Raw genomic sequence first — 23,105 nt, 5'->3', positions numbered from 1 at the left:
AATTAGGGAATAAAAGGTTTTATACTTTCAGGGCCTGATCAGCCGTCCTAAGCCTCACCTATTCTTAAAAGTATGTGTGTGTTTTGTGCCAACAAATCGGAATTGACTTATTGTGACCCTAAGTAGGGCTTTCAAGGTAAGTGAGATATTTAAGGAGTGGTTTTACCCTGGGATTCTCCTAGCAAGTTTCCACGGCCAAATGGGGCTTTGAATCCTCCAGAGTACAGAGTGTAGTCTATCCCCTACACTAGAGGTCCCCAACCCCCGGTCCGCGGTCCGGTGACGGTCCATGGTCTAAGCCGGACTGGGCCGCCGAAACAGACCTCCCACCCTCACATGCACTCACCCCACACAGCCTGTTTGCGCCTGTGCATGTGCTCTAGCATGCCCGTGCAAGCACTGTGCTACCATTTGTGCATGCACATGAGTGCAAGCATGCCCAGATAAGCGCCGTGCCGCTGTTTGCTCATGAGCATGCGCGCCCTGTGTGAGAGAGCGTACACACTTGTTCGTGCATGCGCACAAGCGCAGGGGTGCCCTGCCTTCCCCAGACGGTCTGTGGAGTGAAAAAGGTTGGGGACCGCTGCACTACACCATACTTAAAAAAAAACAGAAGGCCTTAAAATGGCAGGCCTCTGGCTTAGAATTTAGCCTTTTCTTCTGGCAATTCCTTCCTAGTACATTGCTAGGATGACATATGAATGAAAGTCCTGAATTTGAAGGGCCTTGTTTTTAGGTATGAGCTCAGGAGGTCCAAAATTATGGGTCTTGGATGCAAAAGCCTCTTTGGCTTATCTAGACTGGTGCTGCACTTGGTGCTCCTAGTCTGATAAATGTGACTAGTCTCTCCACTGCAGCATCAGAGCTGGAGCCTGGGCCACTGCTCTCTTTAGGTGACTGCATAGTGAAGAGTTAGATTGCATTTGATACACTTCTCCTTCCTAGGCTGTTTCTGAAGTCTTTGGGCAGCTGTTGACAACCATATGCATTAGTATGGTCACATTAGTTTAGTGATGGCTTTTATTGGTTCCCAATGCTGTAATCAATTCTGTAGTGGCATTTTCAATGGAACAGGGATATTGCCATTTCTAAAACACTTATTCTTGTAATATACAACAGATTCCACAATGGATGTCCCTCTTAGTCGTAATATATGCATGATGTGAAAGGAATGGCTGTTCCTGCTGATAAAATCATCTTCTGGTAATTTTGAAGACATGATTCTTTGGATCATAAATCTGGGTGGGTGTATTTTTTTATACAATTTTCTGTATGTAAAGGCTGTATCATTAGATAGGGTTGATAGATTGTAACCCAAGATATATCGTTGTCTGTGATATATCGTTGTCTCCCATCTGGTGGGTTTTCACTTGGAGGCAGTGCCTCAGCTTCCCTGCCCTGCCTCCTCTAGGTGCTCAATCTGAGTGGGTGCCCACTGGAGAAGGCAGGGCTCAGAATCATAGAACATACATTGAGCCAACAGCAGAATTGGCATGAACTGCCAAACTCATGCCCATCTGTTAGCCCCCCCAGAGTAGACTTCGGTCTAGATGGGTGGGATATAAGATCGATCGATCGATCGATTGACCGGCCGACCGACCGACCGACCGACCGACCGACCGACCAACCAACCAACCAACCAACCAACCAACCAACCAACCAACCAATCTATAGTCATGTATAGTTTGGTTTCATATCAACTAGTTTGCCTATGATGAAAAAGTTTATTGTGATGGCTTTTCCAACCCTATTGCTCTACTAGAGCCATTCCTGAGTCTCCTTCCCTACTTCAGGGTACTAGTGGGACTCTCACTTTGGGTGTATCCACACGGGCATATAGACATGGTGTATGGATCACTGATGGCACCGTTTGGATTGGGGGGAAAAACCTATGACCACATGTTTTTCTACTAAGAAAGAGCTGTCTCTCACCTTTCTGGCCCAATGGTAGGCCTTGCATTCTTTTTTGGCACACTTGTTGTTTACCCTGGAGATAGCAGCCTCCAACAGCCTCTGCTATCATGGCTGCAAATTCTGAGGGAAGAGAGAGAAAGTGAGAGGAGAACAAGGGAAGGAAAACAGGGAGGGGGGACAGGAGAAAATGTAACAGGACTGAGAAAAGGAGAGAGAAGCAAATTTCCCTGACCCTCAACAGATGATCGGGGAAGCACTTAATTGACAGCTGATCAGGCTAGAAAAGATCATTTGCTGTTTGGACGGGAGGAGCATGCCAAATGGCACATCGCTCGTCCCCCCAACCTCTACAGAGCCTTTGTTAACCCCACACCCAAAATAGCCAATCTGAACAGGTCCTTTGTCACATCACAAACAGGAAGAGTGGAGGAATGGAGGGAGGAATAAGGAGATGTAGGACAAGAGAAACTGCAGCTGTAACATCTTTCAGCACTATGGTGAAAAGAGGCAAACATTTCTAGGTCAGAGCTTTACAGTGCTTGCTGAAAATGGAGTTCCCTGACAACATTTTTGGAAATGGGCTGAAAACTCTGCACACCATGTGCCACCGCCACCGGCACCACCATCAAATAAGAAAAACTCCTGACTACCTTTCTGTGCTTTTTACTGCCAGAACTGCTAGTGGTCTGGGAATCAGTTTTATAAATACATCAATACTATCATTGCTTGGTTGCACCTTGTAGGGTGAAAATGCTCTAAGCATACAAGGACATGGTTGAGAAAATTCGAAAGAATTCTTACTTTTATTGTAATGTCATGTATTTGTTATTATCATATTACATGAATGTAGAAGATACTCTTTTCTACAAAAGTTTCAAAATGACTCACAAGAATCAAAATATACAACCTCGGGGTCATCAGATACAATATCGGGTTAGAACAAGGGGAAGGCTATGTGGTCTCCAGGATTACACAAATGTAAGAATGGGTGATGCTTCTTATTGGACCACTAAATAATCAGACAATTGACATCATACCTCACAGACATGTACTGTCTCTTTTTGGACTTTGATCGACAATTTTTCTGCAGTATCCATGAAAGGGTTGTGTTAAGCCTAAAGAAGTGGAATTTTCTCCATGATAGCTTGCAATTTGTTTATTTAGTGGTCCAATATTGGGTTAGGACTCCTTGAATTTTGCATGGAAGGAATGGTTTTGGGCAATGCCATCTTTTCCCATCATGGACCTACTCTAGTGGAAGAAGCTGGTGCATGCCACTATTTTTCTTTTTGTATTTTGTATGGGCTTTAAAACCTGTTAGGCATTTCTGGAGATGACTGGAGAAATCTGGGTTCAAGTGACTTCTCAGTTGTGAAACATAGGGATGATCTTGGCCTGATTACTCTCACTTAGTCTAACTCACCTCACAGGATTGTTGCGAAGGTGCAGTGAGAGAATGCTTTTGCATGCATCTTGAGGTTCTTGGAAGATATTTTGTTGTTTAATCGTTAAGTCGTGTCCAGTTCTTTGTGACCCCATGGACCAGAGCATGCCAGGCTCTCCTGTCTTCCACTGCCTCCTGGAGTTGGGTCAAATTCATGTTGGTCGCTTTGATGACACTGTCCAACCATCTCGTCCTCTGTCATCCCCTTCTCCTCTTGCCTTCACACTTTCCCAACATCAGGGTCTTTTCCAGGGAGTCTCCTCTTTTCATGTATTGGAGCCAAAGTATAGGAGCCTCAGCTTCAGGATCTGTCCTTCCAGTGAGCACTCAGGGTTGATTTCCTTCAAAATGTATTAAATAAACAGCATTCTCATCTGAACATTGAGGGTGATGGAGGAAGTGGGTTTAAAACACTGAGGAGTAATAAATATTTGGGCAAAATGTCACTGTGGTTGCACCATATGTTTGTGGCGAACACATCTGTAAAAGAGAAACAATATGTAGAGGAGGGGGAGAAAGTTTCATTAAAAGCCTTGGTATTTGTTTATTGAGATGCAGAGCTAGTGTTATTAGACAATCAGCTCCTTGGTATGTGTGCTTGCTTTCATTGTGTTGTTTTCCTTACTCATTTAGACTATATTAACCTTGTGCTGGCTTCCCAGTGCTGACTAAAATAAGACAGATGACAACTGCAGCGCTCAACATCGTGCCATGATCTGCATTGCAATTTATGCAGGCAAACCCTTTGGAATTCAGTATGGGGAATTTAGCCTGCCCTTGCATAAGAAGATGTACTAAGTACCTTTCCAAATTGTGAAGGTTTACCACTTGCCATTTCAAGCAAGAACAACATATTTTGGTTCTTGTGCTGTTCACACTGCCACTCCACTGGACTGTTAAACACTCGGTGTTCTCATAGGGTGTCTGCTCCCAGCCTGAGAAGAAAAGCAGCTGATGTCCCATAGTCTCTTGCAATACGTAACAGAGGATTCTTGCTTTCAAAAGGGCACTTAGGGAACATATTTCTCCACAGGAGAGCAGGGGAAGCTATTCTTTGCTTGCAAGCACTTGGATTCTTTCTTCAGACAGAGCACAGAGGAATAGTGGTAAATTACTGGTGGATATTTGGTGCATAATTTAATATTACAGTTGTGCTGGTCAGATCTGAGTGATATTTGTCAGTGAAAATACACTTGTATGATGAACACTGTTGAGATGCAGTTCTGTTACAGAACAGTGTCTAATCTATAGGAGCTTCAGAGGGCCCTCCTTGCTTGACAAGGCCTTAGAGGCGTTACTCATTTCTGAATCTTGGTGGTCCTGAATCCAGGACCCACTAGTTCACTTGTTACTTGATCAAGCAGAACTGGAACTTCTGCCTCTCTTTCCTCAGTCTGCAAAGCAACAGAATTCTGTTCCAGAGGACTGTGAAACACACGGGGCTTGTGTCTGTTTTGGAGGGACACTGTCTATGCTTGCAAAGGGGAGGGGAAGAAAAACCCAGTTCTGGTGGTGGGAGCAGTGGATCCAGCAAAAATACTTGTAGATCCAGGCCATGATGTTTCATGCTAATTACAAAGATAGGCATATACCCTTAATCAACATCTGTATGTATATGTGTGAATGTGTCCCATTAACAATATCTCTGTTTGGTATGCCTTTCATTGATGGCAAAACCTTGGCAAACATATGTTATTTAATGCATGGTTGCTCATATTGATTTGGAATGAATTGGGATTAATTTCTACAGCTATACTTTTTCACAACATTCAGAAATGATGGTCATCTCAGCCATGTTTTGAAATATGTGCATGTTTTCTATGGTATGAATTAATTAATTAGTTAAAACTCTTTGTCTCCTATCTTTATGGATACAACTCTTTCCACAGAGTTTTACAATAGCAACGTCATTGCAGTACAATATCAAAATGTAAAAACTCTTCTTGATTATTACCACTGGTGGGTATGTATGTATGTATGTATGTATGTATGTATGTATGTATGTATGTATGTATGTATGTATGTATGTATGTATGTATGTATGTATGTATGTATGTATGTATGTATGTATGTATGTATGTATGTATGTATGTATGTATGTATGTACAGTGGTGCCCCGCATAGCGATGTTAATCCATTCCAGGATTAACGTCGCTATCCGGATTCGTCACTATGCGGTGTGGGGGAACCCACAGGAACACATTAAACTCCGTTTAATGTGTTCCTATTGGGGAAAAATCACCACTATGCAGGGAATCCTCCATCCGGCCGCCATTTTCGCCACCTGGTAAGTGAGGGCAGGGTGCGAAAACGCTGCGGGCAGCCATTTTGTTGACCCAGCGGCCATTTTGGAACCGCTGATCAGCTGTTTGTAAAACATCGCAATGCGCAAAAAATGCGTCGCTATGCGGATTTGTCATTAAACGGTGCGCTCGTTAAGCAAGGCACCACTGTATGTATGTATGTATGTATGTATGTATGTATGTATGTATGTATGTATGTATGTATGTATGTATGTATGTATGTATGTATGTAATGCTTTATAAACTCTACTTCCTTACATGAAAAGGTTCCAAAAGCTATTCTTGGACTTTCAGTCTAAATATAAGAAGAAAAAAGATTGGGAAGGAAGATGAAAGACATGACACAACATTAAAATTGGGATGGAGAGGGGAAGAAGAAAGCAAGTCTAGGAACTGACTGGTTCTTATTGCTAGAAACTTCTTTTCAGGGCCAAAAGAGATAAGAAAACTTCAGGTAGAAGAGGAGCCCCAAGGTGCTGATTATTGGAATGGGCTCTCCTGCAGACTATAAACTTCTGAAACATTTCAAAGCAGTTTGAATTATTCCCCCCCCCATGGTGTGATGAAATCGGTGCATGTAGTCCAAATTAGTGTCTACAAAACCCTGAATGGCGCTGTAGGCTTCTTGGATACCTGTTTACCCTTGGACCTAGTGTGGTTGCTTGTTTCCTGGTTTGATGGGAATGAATGACCAGTGAGACTGTGAGCTCCTTCCTCATTTCTCTCTCCTCTTTTGATCTACCTTTCCAGTCTGAAATTGGTTAAGATCCTCATTAATAAACTGGCTTGAAATGCTTTTATGTTAGAAAAATCTAATGATGACTAAATTAAGTTGAGATAAAATAAAATAAATTAAAATTAAAGAAGGGACAAAATGTAAGAGGGATGAGGCGTGCACCTGGTTGCATAATTTGTTCACAGTAGCTAAATATGTGGTATTAATAACACTAGTAGCAGTCATTTTCTTCAAGGCAATAAGTTCATTGCAGAAGAATACAGAATTGCAAAGAACACTCCCATACTGATTTTTTCAATAATAAACAGTTCTGTTCAATATTATTAATAAAATTTGTCACAAGCCAGGCTCAGCAAAACACTGTTATTTGGTATTACTTATCAATACTTGGAGGAGGCTCTTGAGAGTCCCTTGGACTGCAAGGAGAACAAACCTATCCATTCTGAGAGAAATCAATCCTGGGTGCTCACTGGAAGGACAGACCCTGAAGCTGAGGCTCCAATACTTTGGCCATCTCATGAGAAGAGAAGACTCCCTGGAAAAGCCCCTGATGCTAGGAAAGTGTGAAGGCAAGAGGAGAAGGGGACGACAGAGGATGAGATGGTTGGACAGTGTCACTGAAGCTACCAACATGAATTTGACCCAACTCTGGGAGGTAGTGGAAAACAGGAGGTCCTGGCGTGCTCTGGTCCATGGAGGCATGTTTAGTCAGACATGACTAAACAACTAAACAACAACAACAATCAGTCGATTAATTTTATTTATTTATTTATTTATTTATTTATTTATTTATTTATTTATTTATTTATTTATTTATTTATTTATTTATACCCTGCCCATCTGGCCTATAAGGCCACTCTAGGCAGCTGGCCACTCTTTCTAAATGACCTAAACAGTTTCAAAAGAGTTAAGTGCAGGCATGTCTGCATTCCCAAACCTTTCAGAAGCTACAAGATATTATCTATCTGTTTCTCAGAGATACTGCCATCACCACTCATTGTTTAGGTTCCGAGTTATATAGTTATGGAAGCCAATAGATTTCCCTTTAGAATTCTTGCTGCTTAGGTTGGCTTGGTTAGCATGTGGGTGATGCTGAGCCTCAGACTGGGGGAACAAATGAGTTTTGTTTCCCATTAAAAACATTTATTAAAGAACCAAGGAGAGAGAAGGACAGAATGAGTGAGTTGCTTTTAAAATAAAATTTGCTAACTGAGTTTGCCAGAATTCTAGGAATAACTCACTAAAGCAACTTTAAGGAGAAGGACAGTTGTGGCCTACCTGACATATCTTGAGGATCATATTACCTCTTTACTACAGATAGCACAAATTAAAATTTAAAAAATCAAATTCATTCAAAAAAATCACAAATGTGTCAATTCGTATTTGTACGAATCAATGCCCCTGGCAAATATGAATCCATGAATTTTTTGTAATTTTGGTTCACTGATTCATTTGGCTATTAATTGCTCCCCATCACCTAGAGACACCAAAATTGCATGAAAGCTTTCCCTGACTCTCCTTGACAACCCCCCAGGTTTGGGGAAGATTGGGTTTCAGATGATGAATTCTGAAGCCACAAAGAGCCCCCACCCGGAAAGTTCCTCCCAGGCATCTAGAGACACCAAAATCACAGTGAAACTCTGGTGACTCCAGATGCGTAGAGAGAACTTTCCTAGGGGGGCTCCTTGTGGGTGTATAACTTGGATGTCTGAAATCCAAACATCACGAAGATTGCAGGGCTTGTAGAAGAGAGTCAGGGGAAGCCTTTCTGCAATTTTGGTGTTTCTGTGTGATTGGTTGGCATTTTATAGGGTTTTAAAGTAAAAAAAAATGAATTGACAAATTGAATCATCAGAAAAATTTGTCAGTTCATAATTTGTGATTCGTTGATCTTGACAAATCACAAATCAAAACAAATCACTTTTTAAAATTCGTGCCCATCTCTAATCTTCAGACATGCCCTCTCCCAATGGAGACAGTGACAGGAATTGACTTTGACTCAACTCAGGGATTTGTTTTTCCCAATGGCTCAGACATGACTTGTTATTTGGAACTCACCCACCTCTCCTTTTTTTTCTTCCTGGGGAAAAAAGCTTGTTTCTAAAAGTGACTTGGACTTGGAGCTTGGGACTCAGGACTTCGTACCAAAGACTTAGACTCAGACTTGGGACTTGGTGCCAAAGACATGAACTTGGGACTCGGATCCGAAGGCTTGCCAACATTCCTGATATCTGAAGAGGACAGCTGTCTTTTCCCGTGGGGTGTTTCTCTATTATCAGAAGCCCCAAATGTTTGTTGTGTTCTTGTGTTATACTCTGGTAGTTGGAAAGCAGCTTGTAAAACAATTTTTGTTTAATTTTGTTTCATTGCAGAATATTAAGGGTGAGAACGATAAGCTTCTCACAGGTTGTCTTGCTGTTCTGCTGACTTCCTGCTTTATTGAACACCCTCTTTTTCACAGTCAGTGAACATTCTTTTATCATAATGATACATGAGTTGCTTCTGTGCTTCATGCACAAATAACCAACCGAGACATCGATACAAGTATAAATGTATAAGGTTGTCTATAGCAAGTATAAAACCTATTATAGATGTAGTTACTCTTTTTGAGAGCGAGTGTGAAGGGAGAATAGTGTATCCAGATTTCAGATGATTGACTTTTCACAAAAAATATATAGTCAGTCTCTGCCCATAAATACTTTATTTCAACCTGTTACAGGCAGGGCATCTGAAACTTTATTTGTTGCTTTATATGTTTATGAGTCTGCTTTTGAGTTCAGCTCCATAAAAACTGTGACCAAGTGGCAATCTTAAATGACAACAGGGCTGGATCCTAAGAAAGGAGAATGAATTGGAACCATGTAATTCATTGTCTCTGATGTGCTGTAGCTTCTATGCACATGGTCTCCTGAGGAGCTCAGAAGGTCCCCGTGCTATACCAGCTCACCTGCTGTCTCCTAGGTAACAAGGTAGAAGTTTATTCTCTCCTGACATGTGCATGGGGTGCTATGAAAAGGCTTCTTGCTAATTTCTTTTAATTACTAAAGAAGCAGGAAAGGGGATAGTTATGTGTAGATTATATTGCAGATTCTTTGGTCTCTTTAGAGTTATACTACACACAGCATTAAATGTGTAGCAAGCAGGGAAACTTTCCCTTTTCCCTTTGAGATAAGGGTGTGATTGTCTCATCTCTGAACTATCGAGGCAGAAAATATTTGGAAGCCGTTAACCTTTGCTGCCTTCTGTACAGTACTAACAAGAGTGCTACTGCTGTTTTCTGTGAAAGATTCTCTGCTAGATTGTGTGTCCCTGCACTATACCACTTCTACACCTCACAAAACTGCTGTTTGTCCAGCAGGAGGAAAATATCCTTTCACAGTAGGACTAATAGTAATGGAAGGTAGGGGCAGATTTAGATCCTGCTGCTGCTTTAGGTAAAAATGGAAGCATCAGGCCTAATATACAGAATTAGGAGCTGGTCCCGATTGTAGCCAGTTTTCATTATGTGGCAGGCAAGTTGCCTGAAGATTTGTATGGCAGCTGAATGGGCAATGCATTGTGTAATAAGATGTGGGAGGAGTGGAAAGCCTCTCCTGATGTTGGGAAGAAGACTGGCTGAGATGTGTCCCTTTTTGCTTTCACACTTTCTTTTCACATACATGCATTTGTTGCACCATTGTGTGAGCTCACCACAAGAGCAACACCTCAAATGTGGTGCTGATGCAGCACCTTTTACACTGGGTTCTAGCCTGGATCCTGGCCCATAAGCCAGTTGGAGTCATATCAGTAACATCTGCCCAGATGTGTGCACTTTGCTACATGTGATGGGGGATGGGCAAACCACAACCTTCCAGGTCTTGTTTTGGACTGCAGCTCCCTTCAGGCTTAGGTAGTGAGGAACGTGAAGAATTGCAATCCAATTCTGGATGACTGCAGTTTGCCTAACCTTGTTGGTACATTCACCTGTGTTATGATGCCATTATGTCATTCCTGGCATCTCTCTACCTTCAACAGTCACAAATGATATGGAGAGGAAGCAGAAAGAGTTATGATGTGGAGTTGTTATGCCAGAGTCAATGCTTGAATGAGGTGTGGGAGAAATATGACATGGGTTTGCTATTCTTTGCCCCATATATCAGTGACGGCATCTTGTTCCCTGCTTCTTTTTGAAGAATTTGAATTTAAACTGATTTAGTTGCATGAATGTCAACATGGCTAAAGTGACTTAGCTGAGGTATTTTGTTTAAGAGATTTGTAGTTCACAGCCAGGGCGGGTGCTGCTTTATTTATATCCTTAGATTTGTTGTATTAAGCCTCATTGCATAAATGAAACTGCAATATACAAATCACTGAGATATAGCTGGGACCAAAACATAATAGGATGTTATATATGACCTGTCTGAGAAATCCTGTAGCATCTAAGATTAGGCAGAGATGATCAATAGATGGTTACAGTAATGTTTATTCAAGTAATTCAGTGGCTTATTTTTTTCCCACCAGAAGGCATTTGTTCAGGTCAGGGCTAGGTCATCTGGTACAGTCCAGATGTTTTGACTATAATCCCCATGACTGCCAGGTAGCATGGGCAGTGGTCAGAAAGTATGGGGGCTGTAGTAAAAAAATATGCAGATGGCACCAAGTTACCTGATTCAGCAGCCTTTTCTTTTTGCATTCTTTGCTCTTATCTCTATATCTTAACGTTTTTCCTCATAAAGCTTAATGTAATTGAAGTGGACTTTATGTGCACCTAGATTTGTATGTTCCTTTAAGAAGACCTAATAAAAAGTCTCAAAGATATGTAGAATCTGCCCTCACTACTGAGATTAATGCAAATGTGATGAAATTGGGTTAAATCTGTTTCTACCTGTCAAACATGGCTCAGTGCGTGGCTGTGACAGGGCAGCCATAATGCTTACTATGGCCAAATCCTGTTGCTTAGCATAGTCAATCACACTAGAATAGACCCACTGAAACAATGGGGATTTAGTGAGTCAACGTCACTGAAAATCCCATTGATTTAAATGAGCCTACTGTAACTGACTTACTATGATAAAGGAAGTCAGAATTAGAGCAGGTCCACTTGAATCAATGGAACTTACAGAGGAGTTGATTCATCAAATCCTGATTGATTCAGTGGGCCTACTGGAGTGTGATGTACTACATCAAGCAACAGGATTTTGGCTTTGAAACACTCAGAGAGCAAGAGCCTGCCCTCCCGCTAGGCGGAGTGGGGTGACAGTTTTAGTCAGCAGACTGGGAGTGGGGATGCCGGGTCTCAGCATGCTAACTAAAGTGTGGGGGAATTGTTGTGCTTCCCTAGGTCTAGTAGATAAACCTTAATCAGTGCTAGAAGAGGAGAAACATCCTCTCTCTTCCTTTCTTAATTTAGCCTTCTGTCCTCAGGTGTGTATTGAAGGCACAGCTCTGTCCAGTCTTGAAGTAATCGTTCAGCTGTCAGTTGTGTCAGCTTCTGTAAATGGAATTGGACTGTGGCCATCCTGTCTTTCGCCTCAGGCAGCAAAATTTCTTGGGCTGTCCATGAATACTGAAGTGATGACTTTCTATTGCTGCTTGTTTCCAGACTCTGTTTCGTCCAGTATACCATCCATGCTCATGAACTCTCCAGTTTGCTTTATCCGTGGTGAGACATAACGTCCATGCATATCTCAGTGACCTCCTGTGTGGCAGGTTGTGGTGGAGTGAGGGTTAGGGTTCAGAAAAGTGTCCTGGTTGCCTGCATAAATGTTGGACTGACTGGCATGCGATTGGTTGGTCTCCCTACTTCTGTGAGGCGGTATCACTGTCAGAAGAGAGAAAGAGAGAGTGTTTTCTCAGCGTGGGCCTAATTAATCAGAAAAGATCACTAGAACATTTGACTGGGTCAAGTTTCCCCCTCTTTCTAATCCTCCTTTTGTTCTGGTCTTAAAGAAGCTTTAGGGCTTCTTTTTCAGGGCAGTCTAATCCCTGTTCAAATGTAAATATAGACAGCACTTGGGTTTCTAAAGATTACTGAAGCCCCTTTTAGCAAAGGATCCCTTTTAATAGCTTTGTAAACAGTTAATCTGGTTAAGAAACATATATATCTACAACCTTGCCCAGCCTGGCACCCTCTAAGTGTGCTGAATTACAGCTTCCATAATCCTCAGCAGCAGGGCCATTGGTCATGCTCCGTGGGGGTGGGTTGGGTTACAGTTCAGGTCATTTGCAGAGTACCAGGCTGGGGGAAGACTGATGAAGTGCCCTCCCTTTAGAACAAGAGTGAGCAAAATAAAGCCCTTTGTCCACATGCTCTCCTAGGCTGGTTTTATTCCCCCCCTTCTGACCAGTGGTGGGATTCAACAGGCCAACAAACGGTTCTGCAGAACCAATAATACATTAGCTACCGGTTCTGTAGAACTGGTGCGAACCTGCTGAATCCCACCACTGGCCAGGATCAGTGGTGGGATTCAACAGGCCAACAAACGGTTCTGCAGAACCAATAATACATTAGCTACCGGTTCTGTAGAACTGGTGCGAACCTGCTGAATCCCACCACTGCTTCTGACCCCTCTTTTTCTAGTAAAGAAGGCAATTAACAGCTTTTAGAAGCCTTCAGGAATGGTGGTTCCCTTTTTCGTTAGGTTACAGCCCCCTTTGAACCATTTAATATATGCAAACATCATTTTTCAAAAGTAGAAACAAACTCCCTTCCTTCCTTCCTTCCCTCCCTCCCTCCTTCCTTCCTTCCTTTCCCAGATTACACCTAATTTATTTAGTTAAGAATTTATGCCCAGCCTTCCCATTAATGGTCTCCATTATCCCCTCCCAAATGTGGCTCCATGACCCTGCAAAATTGGCCAGTCTTGCTTTTAAAGGGAAGGATAGCAATCACCTGCATCCTACAATTATTCCTGCAGTGACTGTGCAATAGGCAAAATAAGTGCCAGTATTTTTGGTTTACAGTAGTGTTTACAGTAGAAAGATAATGTGAGCAGGACAGCTGATCTTGCAGGGGAAGGCTGCTGCCCAAGGTTCCATCCCATCCCATTCTAGTGCAGCTGAGAGTCACACCTTGGCAACCCAGCTTGATGCTGTGCAAATGATGAGATGGCACTGTGATGTAGATAGGGGAGTGTTTGATTCTCAGTGTTTCTTGTTCTGTTGTGTGAGACAGAAACTCTGAATTAGGCATCCTGTTGTCAGCATGGACTCTCATCTTGGGCTCCCGTAATGTGATCATTCAAAATTCAGACTCTGTGCTCCAGACTATTCAAATGGACAGACTGGGTAGCAGGACCGTTTGTTTAAACAAAAGTTGCACATCCCTGGCACTCCTTGCACTATCACTATTGTCAGCAATAGCCAACATAAGCAGTGCTGAGGAATGCTGGGAGTTGTAACCCAAGAGAATTTGGTGGGCTGCACTTTGCCCCTCTCCCCACTTTTAAGCAAAAGAGGTACCTGTATAATAGAAAATTGAATCTTCATTCAGGAGACTGTCTGTGGAAAAGTAGGGTATACGTTTTGAAAGAAATAAAGTACAGTAAATGTAATCTGGGATGTAGATGGGAATATGTAGAGCAGAAGGTCTGAAGAGGGACAAATCTACCTCTCACCCACTGGGGCTGGGATCCGCTTTATAATAGACCCTAATTGTGATCCCAAGTGATGCATGGACATTTTTGTTGAATTTTAAAGTATTGATGAAAATAGCCCTTTCTTGCCTTCTGAGAAGTGCATCTCAAGAAGTTACACATTTATTTACACACTAAATTTCAGAGAGGTGAAGTGGGTGCAAAGTAATGCATGCATTTAAAAAGGCAGGTGACTAAAAATGTGCACAACTGAAAAAAATATGTAAACATAGTTGGGGAAAATGTACAAGTGGAAAAAAACACATAACTAGTCATGCAGTTTATGGAAAGTGTGTAAATATGGACACATACTCCACAAGTCCCATTGTGGTTTGAACCTGTGCATAATTGCCTATGGGAGTATACACGACAGCTGGAGGATTTTATGCAGATGATATGCACCATAACCTTTAAGGTGTATAACAGCTGCTGCGATGTTGGTGGTTGTGCTGGTCATTTTTCAAGCCATGGCACTCACATTTTATTTGTTCCACATTTTCAAAGGGCTAGTTCATACAGATGCTGCCACCTTGTGAGCTATGGCTAAGTCACCATGAGTATCTGAATTGCCCTGCAACCACATTTTCTAGTCCAGCACCCTTGAGTGTAATGGACTATAGCTGCCATCACCCCCAGTATGAATATTGGCTGTGGGTGTTGTTGTTTAGTTTTTAAGTTGTGTCTGACTCTTTGTGACCCCATGGACCAGAGCACACCAGGCCCTCCTGTCTTCCACTGCCTCTTGGAGTTTGGTCAAATTCATGTTGGTCGCTTTGATGACACTGTCTAACCATCTCATCCTCTGTCGTTCCCTTCTCCTTTTGCCTTCATACTTTCCCAACATCAGGATCTTTTCCAGGGAGTCTTCTCTTCTCATGAGAAGGCCAAAATATTGGAGCCTCAGCTTCAGGATCTGCTTCCAGTGAGCACTCAGGGTTGATTTCCTTCAAAATGGATAGGTTCATTCTCTTTGCAGTCCAGGGGACTCTCAAGAGTCTCCTCCAGCACCACAATTCAAAAGCATCAATTCTTCAGTGGTCAGCCTTCTTTATCATCCAGCTCTCACTTCCATACATCACTACTGGAAAAACCATAGCTTTGACGATGCAGACCTTTGTCGGCAAAGTGATTTCTCTGCTTTTAAGATGTTGCCTAGATTTATCATCGTTTTCCTCCGAAGAAGCAGGCATCTTTTAATTTCGTGACTACTGTTACCATCTGCAGTGATCATGGAGCCCAAGAAAGTAAAATCTGTCACTGCCTTAATATCTTCCCCTTCCATTTGCCAGGAGGTGACGGGACCAGTGACCATGATCTTAGTTTTTTTTGATGTTGACCATTTTTTGGACTCTCCTCTTTCACTCTCATTAAGAGTTTCTTTAATTCCTCCTCACTTTCTGCCATCAGAGTGGTATCATCTGCATATCTGAGGTTGTTGATATTTCTTCTGGCATTCTTAATTCTGGCTTGGGATTCATCCAGTCCTGGATTTTGCATGATGTATTCTCCATATAAGTTACTGTAAATAAGCAGTGAGACAATATACAGCCTTGTCCTATTCCTTTCCCAATTTTGAACCAATCAGTTGTTCCATATCCAGTCTTAACTGTTGCTTCCTGTCCCACGTATACATTTCTCAGGAGACAAATAAGGTGGTCAGGCACTCCCATTTCTTTAAGAACTTGCCATAGTTTGCTGTGGTCCACACAGTCAAAGGCTTTTGCGTAGCCAATGAAGCAGAAGTAGATGTTTTTATGGAACTCTGTGGTACCTGGAGACAATTGGAGTGGTTAATACATCTGGAGGGTGCTGCATTTAGAAAGGCCGCTGGGGCTAGGTCCTGGAGGCCATTGACTGGAGATTGCAAACTGTCTCATCTTCTCTCATGCATCCTGATTTACTTTGTTTTGACAATAACAGTCATGTTCTTCCTCCAGTCATCATGCATATCTTTTCAGATATTGGAACAACTTAATCTCCAGTCCATCACTCAGTTTCTTTCTCCATTCATATCACTAGCATGAAAAATTCTACTGTGAGAACCTCCTTTTTGGGGTGGGGGTGGGTGGGTAATGGAATTTTTATAGATCTCATGCTCAGCTTCTCTCCCTCATGTTGCCAGAATCGAGGGTCATGAACTGAAGCTGAATAGTGGGAAATTTTGGACAGGAAAAAAGAGGAAATGCTTCTTCACACAATGCATACTTTATGGAATTCATTTCTGTAAAGTGTAGTGAGGGCTGCCAACCAAGAAGCCTTTAAAATATGATGATCCATTTCCATGCTATGTAGCATATTGGGCAGCAAGGATTCTCCAGCTCATTCGGTTTTGTGCAAGTGGTTCGGCGTCTTCCCATGTAATATGTACTGCCTTCAGGTCTTGCGTCAGCGTTCTTCACTATGTTATTCAAGGGTGCCCTCATTGTCATTTGGCACTAGGGTGTGTGTGTTTCCAGCTCATTGCTACCTTATGGATCTGAGTGTTCTCCAAATGAAAAATATGGCCAGCCAATTGGAGTCTTCTACATGTGACAATGTTATGAAGTTTACTTGAGCTGCTTCTTCAGAGCACCTCCTTGCTGGTAATGTGATTGAAATATTGGATCTTTAAGATTCAGCGGAATCTTAAAATAGGGGTAGGTAATCCAGAGTGGATTCCCTCTGACTCAGATTCAGATGAAGGTGTCTTCTGTACACACTGCATGGATCTGAAACGCAAATGCAGTAAAAGGCTGGAAGAAGGAATACTTGCCATATATGGAATGCATTCCCTGCCCTGTTGCCCTGCATAGAAGGGTGCAGAATGGTACATGAGCAGGGGGTTGGATTCGATGACCTTACTGGCCCTGTCTAACTCCGTTATTCTAGGATTCTATAAGCTTGTTCTCTAATCTGATTATTATTTCTCTTCCTCCTCCTTGCTTCCAAGTATTACAAAATAAAAATTACATCCTGTCTCAGGAAATCCAGATGCAGGAGCCTTCTATCCCCTCTGCATGATTTTGAATGGTAAATGCTTATCCAACTTCACATACCTCCTTGTGTTCTTTACCAGCTATTCGTGGTGGTAAGGTTTAGCTAGCTGAGTTGTTGTATTGGTGCATTTAAATAATTGTGTTAAAGCAAAGTAGAGGTGAATTAGATGGTATGGAACCTAGCGCACACTTTGGTTTAAGTTGGCACTTGATGGAAAAGGGGCAATGATACACAGGCAGGTCTTGTTGCTGTTGAGAAGTAAACTGGAGCATGTATTGAGATTAGAAAATTTAGAACCACACATCACTTAGCTTTGTGATCGTTGAACTGAGAAGGAAAAAAATATGATCACGATTTTGTCTGTGTGGAAGGAGTATGTTTAACGCACATCAGACAGGTAATAATACCAATTAAAAGACCTGTCAGCGTTGCCCAGTCCTCCTCCCCCTTCAAAGCATTCATCTAGAATTATAAGTTTAGCACAGGTGGTGTCCTAGATTTATGGTTCTTTAGGTCAGTGCTGAGGAGCTGAAAGAAGTTCCTGTCTGCTGTGTGCTTGAGAAATTCTTACAGCATCCTTAACGATGTCATTTTGTTGGAAGACATTGTTACATTTTCACTGTCAGAACAGAACAAGACAAAGCTCAGTGTGAAGCTGAGAGTGAAAAAAAAATTGCATGTCTATTTTTGGCTTCACCCTCCATGTTGCTACCAGTCTTTTCAGCTGAATCTTCCAAATTGATTTTGGTTTGCTTCCTGTAATACTTGGAAAAATGTCAGCCCTCCATTAAGAAAATTATAGATGTTAACCCCTTAGTTAGGTTTTCAAGGGAAATACTCCCCTTGAGATCATATCACAATATATACCATGTTCCTTACAGAACTGAGGGACGTGGTGGTGCTGCGGGTTAAACTGCAGAAGCCTCTGTGCTGCAGGTCAGAAGACCAGCAGTTCTAAGATCGAATCCACGCGACGGAGTGAGCTCCCATTGCTTTGTCCCAGCTCCTTGCCAACCTAGCAGTTTGAAAGCATGCAACTGCGAGTAGATAAATAGGTACCATCTTGGTGGGAAGGTAAAATGGTGTTGCCTAGTCACGCTGGCCACGTGACAATGGAAACTGTCTTCGGACAAGCGCTGGCTCTACGGCTTGAAAACGCGATGAGCACCACCCCCTAGAGTCGGACACAACTGGACTAAAAATGTCAAGGGGAACCTTTACCTTTACCTTACCTTACAGAACTACGTACAAAAGTTTGATGGCTTATGACCCAGATTCATCTTATACTTTAAAAGTTGCCAGTGCAATATGAGGGGAGGACACCATGGCTTTTTCTTCAGCCCCTTTACTACTAGGTGCATGCAAGCATGCCTTCCTTCTTTTCTTCCACTGCTGAAATCCTCGCAAATAAGATTTAGAACTTGGGAAAGTTACTTTAAAAATCTGCTACTGTTAGACTGCTAGGGGCCATGTACACTAGAGGTTGTTGGGAAATTTAGTTTAAGAAGGTAATTATTCTAAGCTCTGGAATGTGACTCACTACCAGTGATCTGAGCTGAATCAGAAACTGAAGAACAATGCCTTAGTACTGAAGGAACAGTAAGTAATGATATTATTTTGTTGAGAAAGCAGCAGCAACATTAGATCATGTTTTGGTAGCAGAAGTAACAGCAGTGGTTGTCATTATAGGCCATCACTCTGGGAGCTGTTAACTAGGTTGGGTTCTGCCAGAGCCTCATAAATTTGAGCATATATAAACAGAAAGCTTCAGCTGATTACTCTTTGGGGGATAATTTTATTCTGTGCAGCTGAGAATTAATGGCATGCTACTTTATTTTTCAGGAGACTTTTCTTCCACTGTTTTTTGTTTTCACAAGCTTGGTTCCACGTTTTATCGTACTTAGAACAGACTCATTGTAACCCACAGGACTGCAGTTAGACTTGTGTTCCATTGATTTCAGTGGGTCTACTCAATTTATGGCTAAAATCGGAAACAGCTGAGGAGGGGATGGGCAACATTAACAGTACTCTTCCATTCCAACAGTGACTGTTAGTTTCTAGTTTAATAAACTACAGTCTCCTTTATCTTCAATATTGTTGTTGATGGAGTAGGAGTGTAAGTGATCTATGGAAGAGGAAGGGACATTTCCCAAGTCCTGTCAACCTTGTGGTGGCTGGGACGAAAGCTAGATGGGCAGATTTCCTTTCCTTGGCCATGCCTGGGAAAAAAATCCTACACAGTTTTTAAAATGGGGTGCGTGGAATAATAAGTACACCAGCTCCTGGGCTGGCATAGTTTTGATACTAACTCTCAGGGACATGTTGAGAAAACAGGAGGGCTCTGAGACCTAGGGGTGGCAAGCCTTCATAAACATGGCTCCTTGTAGTCCCTTGCATTGTCAGAGTAGCAACTCTGGAAGACCAGCTTTAGTGGAACTTCATGCCACTGCAAAGAGGAGGCCTCTGGTGATGGAGCCTCCATTTCTGCAGAGCAGAGGAAAGCTCATATCATTTAAAAAGCCCAACAGCTGCCTTCCCTGTGAGCTTAAAATGGTTTCCTTTAGTTCCCTCTCTCTCAAAAGCATTTATTTGATGCTTTGACAATATGCAAACGGATTTAAAGTTGGTTTCACAGAGTTCTATCCTCCAGTCCCATCTCCCCCTTTTTTACCAGATTCTCTCAAAATGACGAGTTTTCAAGGAAAATGGTTTTTACAGTTAAAAACGTAACACCGTTCATATGAAGCATGGATCTTGAGTTATTCCACAGCTTTCTTTGTCTTTTTAGCACAGATCTTGTGAAATAGACTTTGGGTGTGGTTGCACTAGTGAAATAAATCAAGCAATGGATTGAGGTTTTGGAATTTGGTTTAAAGTCACATGGTGGTCACATGGTTTTGGGGTCAATGTGTATGTCCTCTTGGGAAAACTTTTAATCAGTTCTAAAACGATGTTGTATATTGGATGAGGGGGCAAAACAGTCTTTTAGAATCATTGTGTTTGAAGCTTTTTCCTGTGCCCTCACTCCGTTGTGCTGGGTGCCTCTCACAGCCACTAGCTGCTGGTGCCACTGTGGTGTTATTTGTAATAATTTTTTTTTATTTCTTGCAATATGGCATAGTACTAGCACAGAATGACAGGTAGAAAAAAATAGAACAGAGGTTTCTTTGCAGCCTGACGTGCGCATGGAGAGAAACAGTCAAACACACATAGGGAATGGAGAAGGAGAGAGAGGAAACTATGTTTCCCATGCAAAAAAAAAACCACACACACACTTCCATGTGTGCCATTAAAAAATCAAACATGCTAAACCAGATTCAAATACAGTTCCTCCCCCTGCATGTAACTGTGCTCTTTGTTATCTCTGAAACCTTTGATGTTAAAAAGCTATTTTTCCTTTACATAGCATGTAAAGGAAAAAGGTATAATTTCCTTTATATGTAATGTTGATCCCAGTTCTGATTTTTTTTAGTTATTAGAATGTGATCCTGTGCACAGTGTTCTTGGGCTTATTCTGACATTTTAGGCTAATTGTGCAAATACTTGTTTTGATAGGAGTGGAGTTTGTGTCATGCATGATTGCTATGTCAATGAACATAGTTTAGATAATAAATGGCAGGCACCGAAGCTGGTTCAAAAATACACCGTTCTTTCTAGGGAAATTGTAATTCTGGCCATGTACATAATCACCCCATGGCTGGCCTGAAAAGCATAAATTTCCCAGATACATTTGTATGAAGACTGTGGCTTTCAGCAAGTAGTACATATGGTGGCAGAGCTAGGTAGGATGTAGGGTTTTATAACTTGATCTTATGGAATAATAATAATAATAATAATAATAATAATAATAATAATAATAATAATAATAATAATAATAATAATAATAATAATAATAATAATAATAATAATAATAATAATAATAATAATGTTTTTGGAATTGGTTTGCTTTCTCCTGCATATAGCCTAAGCAGCTATAAAGCAATAAGGTATGAAATATGAAATACGTCTTTTAGTTTTTAAGATGCCAATACTTTTATTTCTATTTTCATTTTGTTTTTATTATACTACTGCATTTTTATATAATATCTTGGTATTTTTGGTTATCAGAGGAGCAAAATTTATGTTCAATTGTTTTAGTATGATTATCAATGTTATTAGACTTACTACTTTGTGTTTACCCTCTGAACAATATTGCCGTATATTTTTATGCCCTCAAAACATATTCAGTGATAACTATAACAATGAAATGGCTGTAAATGCATTACTCTCCTTCTTAGAAAAAGTTGAGTTTGGGCAGGACAAAAGTTAAGAAAGACTGAGAACCACTGTGCTCTAAACCAGCCATTTTCAATGGGGGCCATATGGTCTACTGGGCCCCCCAGACCCATTTGAAGGGGGAGTACAGACTAGAAACAATTCTTCACATGCCACCTTATAAGGTTTGTTATGCAACCTATACAATCTTGATTCAGCTTGTGTTTCTTTCATATTGTGTTTATGGCCGTGGCCAAAGAATGGTTGAGAATGGCTGCTCTAAACTAGACATTCGAGCTTCGTATTTGCATCCCTGGGGATACGAATATTAAGTGCGACACCACAGGTGCCATGGAGGTCTGTTCCCTCCCCCCCCCCCCCAACCACCCTGATCCATTTATCCAGCTTTGTGCGGTGTGTGGGGTCGTCGTCAGTAACATCGTACCAATTGTGGAAGTAGCCTGGCTGGTGTTTCCCTGCCTCCCTGTGCTGCTGACCACACCCTGCTCAGCTGTCGAGTGGTCAGCTGCACAGGGAGGCAGGGAAGCTCTGACTGGGCTACTTGCCCAATCGACATGATGTTATCGATGACGGCCACACAGGCCATGGGAAGCCCGAAGAATGTACCGGGATGGTTTTGGAGGGAGGGTCTAAAGGTCCTGGTCACCCGTAGTTGTGATATTCATATTCATCACCCAGGGCAGATGAATACTGTATGAATATCCTATCTCTCCTGTAAACTACAGTCCCACCCACCAGCATTTCTCTGTCCTGCCCCTTCCTTTCAAAACATCCCAGCTTTGGTTCATGCAGCCCCAGTCCTTGGCAGCAGCTCATCTTCATTCCTTATTTGTCATATATGTACGGTACTAAGTGTGTAGTTTTCTATAAGCCCTGACTCATGTTGGCATGACCCTGGTAAGTCTTATGGTTGTGTTTATACCCAGAAGCTGATCCTTCACTATTTTGCCTATAGTTGCTTGTTTTTAAATGATAGGAGTTGCTTTCTACTAATATATTAAATTAGTGTTGATGGGACCAAAGTAATATTTTTAACAATTGCTTGCAGGCAGAGTACCACTTTGAATACACAGAGTGTGATAGCAGCGGATCCCGATGGAGGGTAGCAGTCCCCAATCCAGAAGAGGAATGTTCTGGTTTACCTGATCCTGTCAAAGGAAAAGAGTGCAGTATGTCTTTCCATTTTGTTTTGCTACAAATCTCATATAAACTTAGCATGTTCTTTTTGTTCTTTACATGATTGAGGCTGCGATCTTGGTTTGTATATCTTTGCAAAATTATTGCCCTTGCACTATAAGAGGATGAAGTGTTTTGTGAAACTCTCGAAAAGAGAAGAGGAAGATGAATGGTGTTATTATGTGCCAATTAAGCAAAAACTGCACGAATAATGCTATAATGCTAATAATGTAAAATAAGGATGGTTAATGCTTTATTACATAGATTTTTGAGGATTAGATTACAAGGGGAGGGATCTCTGCAGCTTTTTAAAACAATCAGCTGGTCATTCTGTTCTTGGTGTGTGTGTGTGTGTGTGCCTTGCTTCTCAAAGGGGGAAATACATTGTTTTACACAGAGTTTGTGTAAATTACAGAGATCTTGGTGAGGAAAAAAAGAATCTCTTTGTCTTACTTTGTCTTGCTTTTGCCTCCAGGTGAGTCATTCTACAGAAACTGAAAATTCCTCATGGACATGTCTTAGGTTGAGGCAGCCAGAATCAATGAGAACAAAGGATCTAGCAAGCATTCTTTATATCTGTACTGCAATCCCAGGCTCTCTTACTTGCTCCCATTCTGGCTGTTAGATTCTAGGCGGTGTAGTGCCAAAGAAGATGTGGAGGGCCAAAA

General features: G+C 41.7%; 1 protein-coding gene across 2 annotated transcripts in view; it reads left to right on the top strand.

Annotated features, from left to right (window-relative positions):
* ELAPOR2 (endosome-lysosome associated apoptosis and autophagy regulator family member 2) overlaps window positions 1-23,105 on the top strand; it is a 95,344-nt gene that overhangs the window by 27,195 nt on the left and 45,044 nt on the right. For both annotated transcript variants that reach the window (XM_073000799.2, XM_073000800.2), the window contains exon 2: window positions 22,310-22,430. In XM_073000799.2, the coding sequence (XP_072856900.2) occupies window positions 22,310-22,430 (121 nt within the window). The remainder of the gene's footprint in view (window positions 1-22,309; window positions 22,431-23,105) is intronic.

The sequence above is a fragment of the Pogona vitticeps genome, chromosome 5 (genome assembly GCF_051106095.1).
Source record: "Pogona vitticeps strain Pit_001003342236 chromosome 5, PviZW2.1, whole genome shotgun sequence".
Classification (NCBI taxonomy): domain Eukaryota; kingdom Metazoa; phylum Chordata; class Lepidosauria; order Squamata; family Agamidae; genus Pogona; species Pogona vitticeps.
This window is presented reverse-complemented; position numbering and strand designations above follow the sequence as displayed.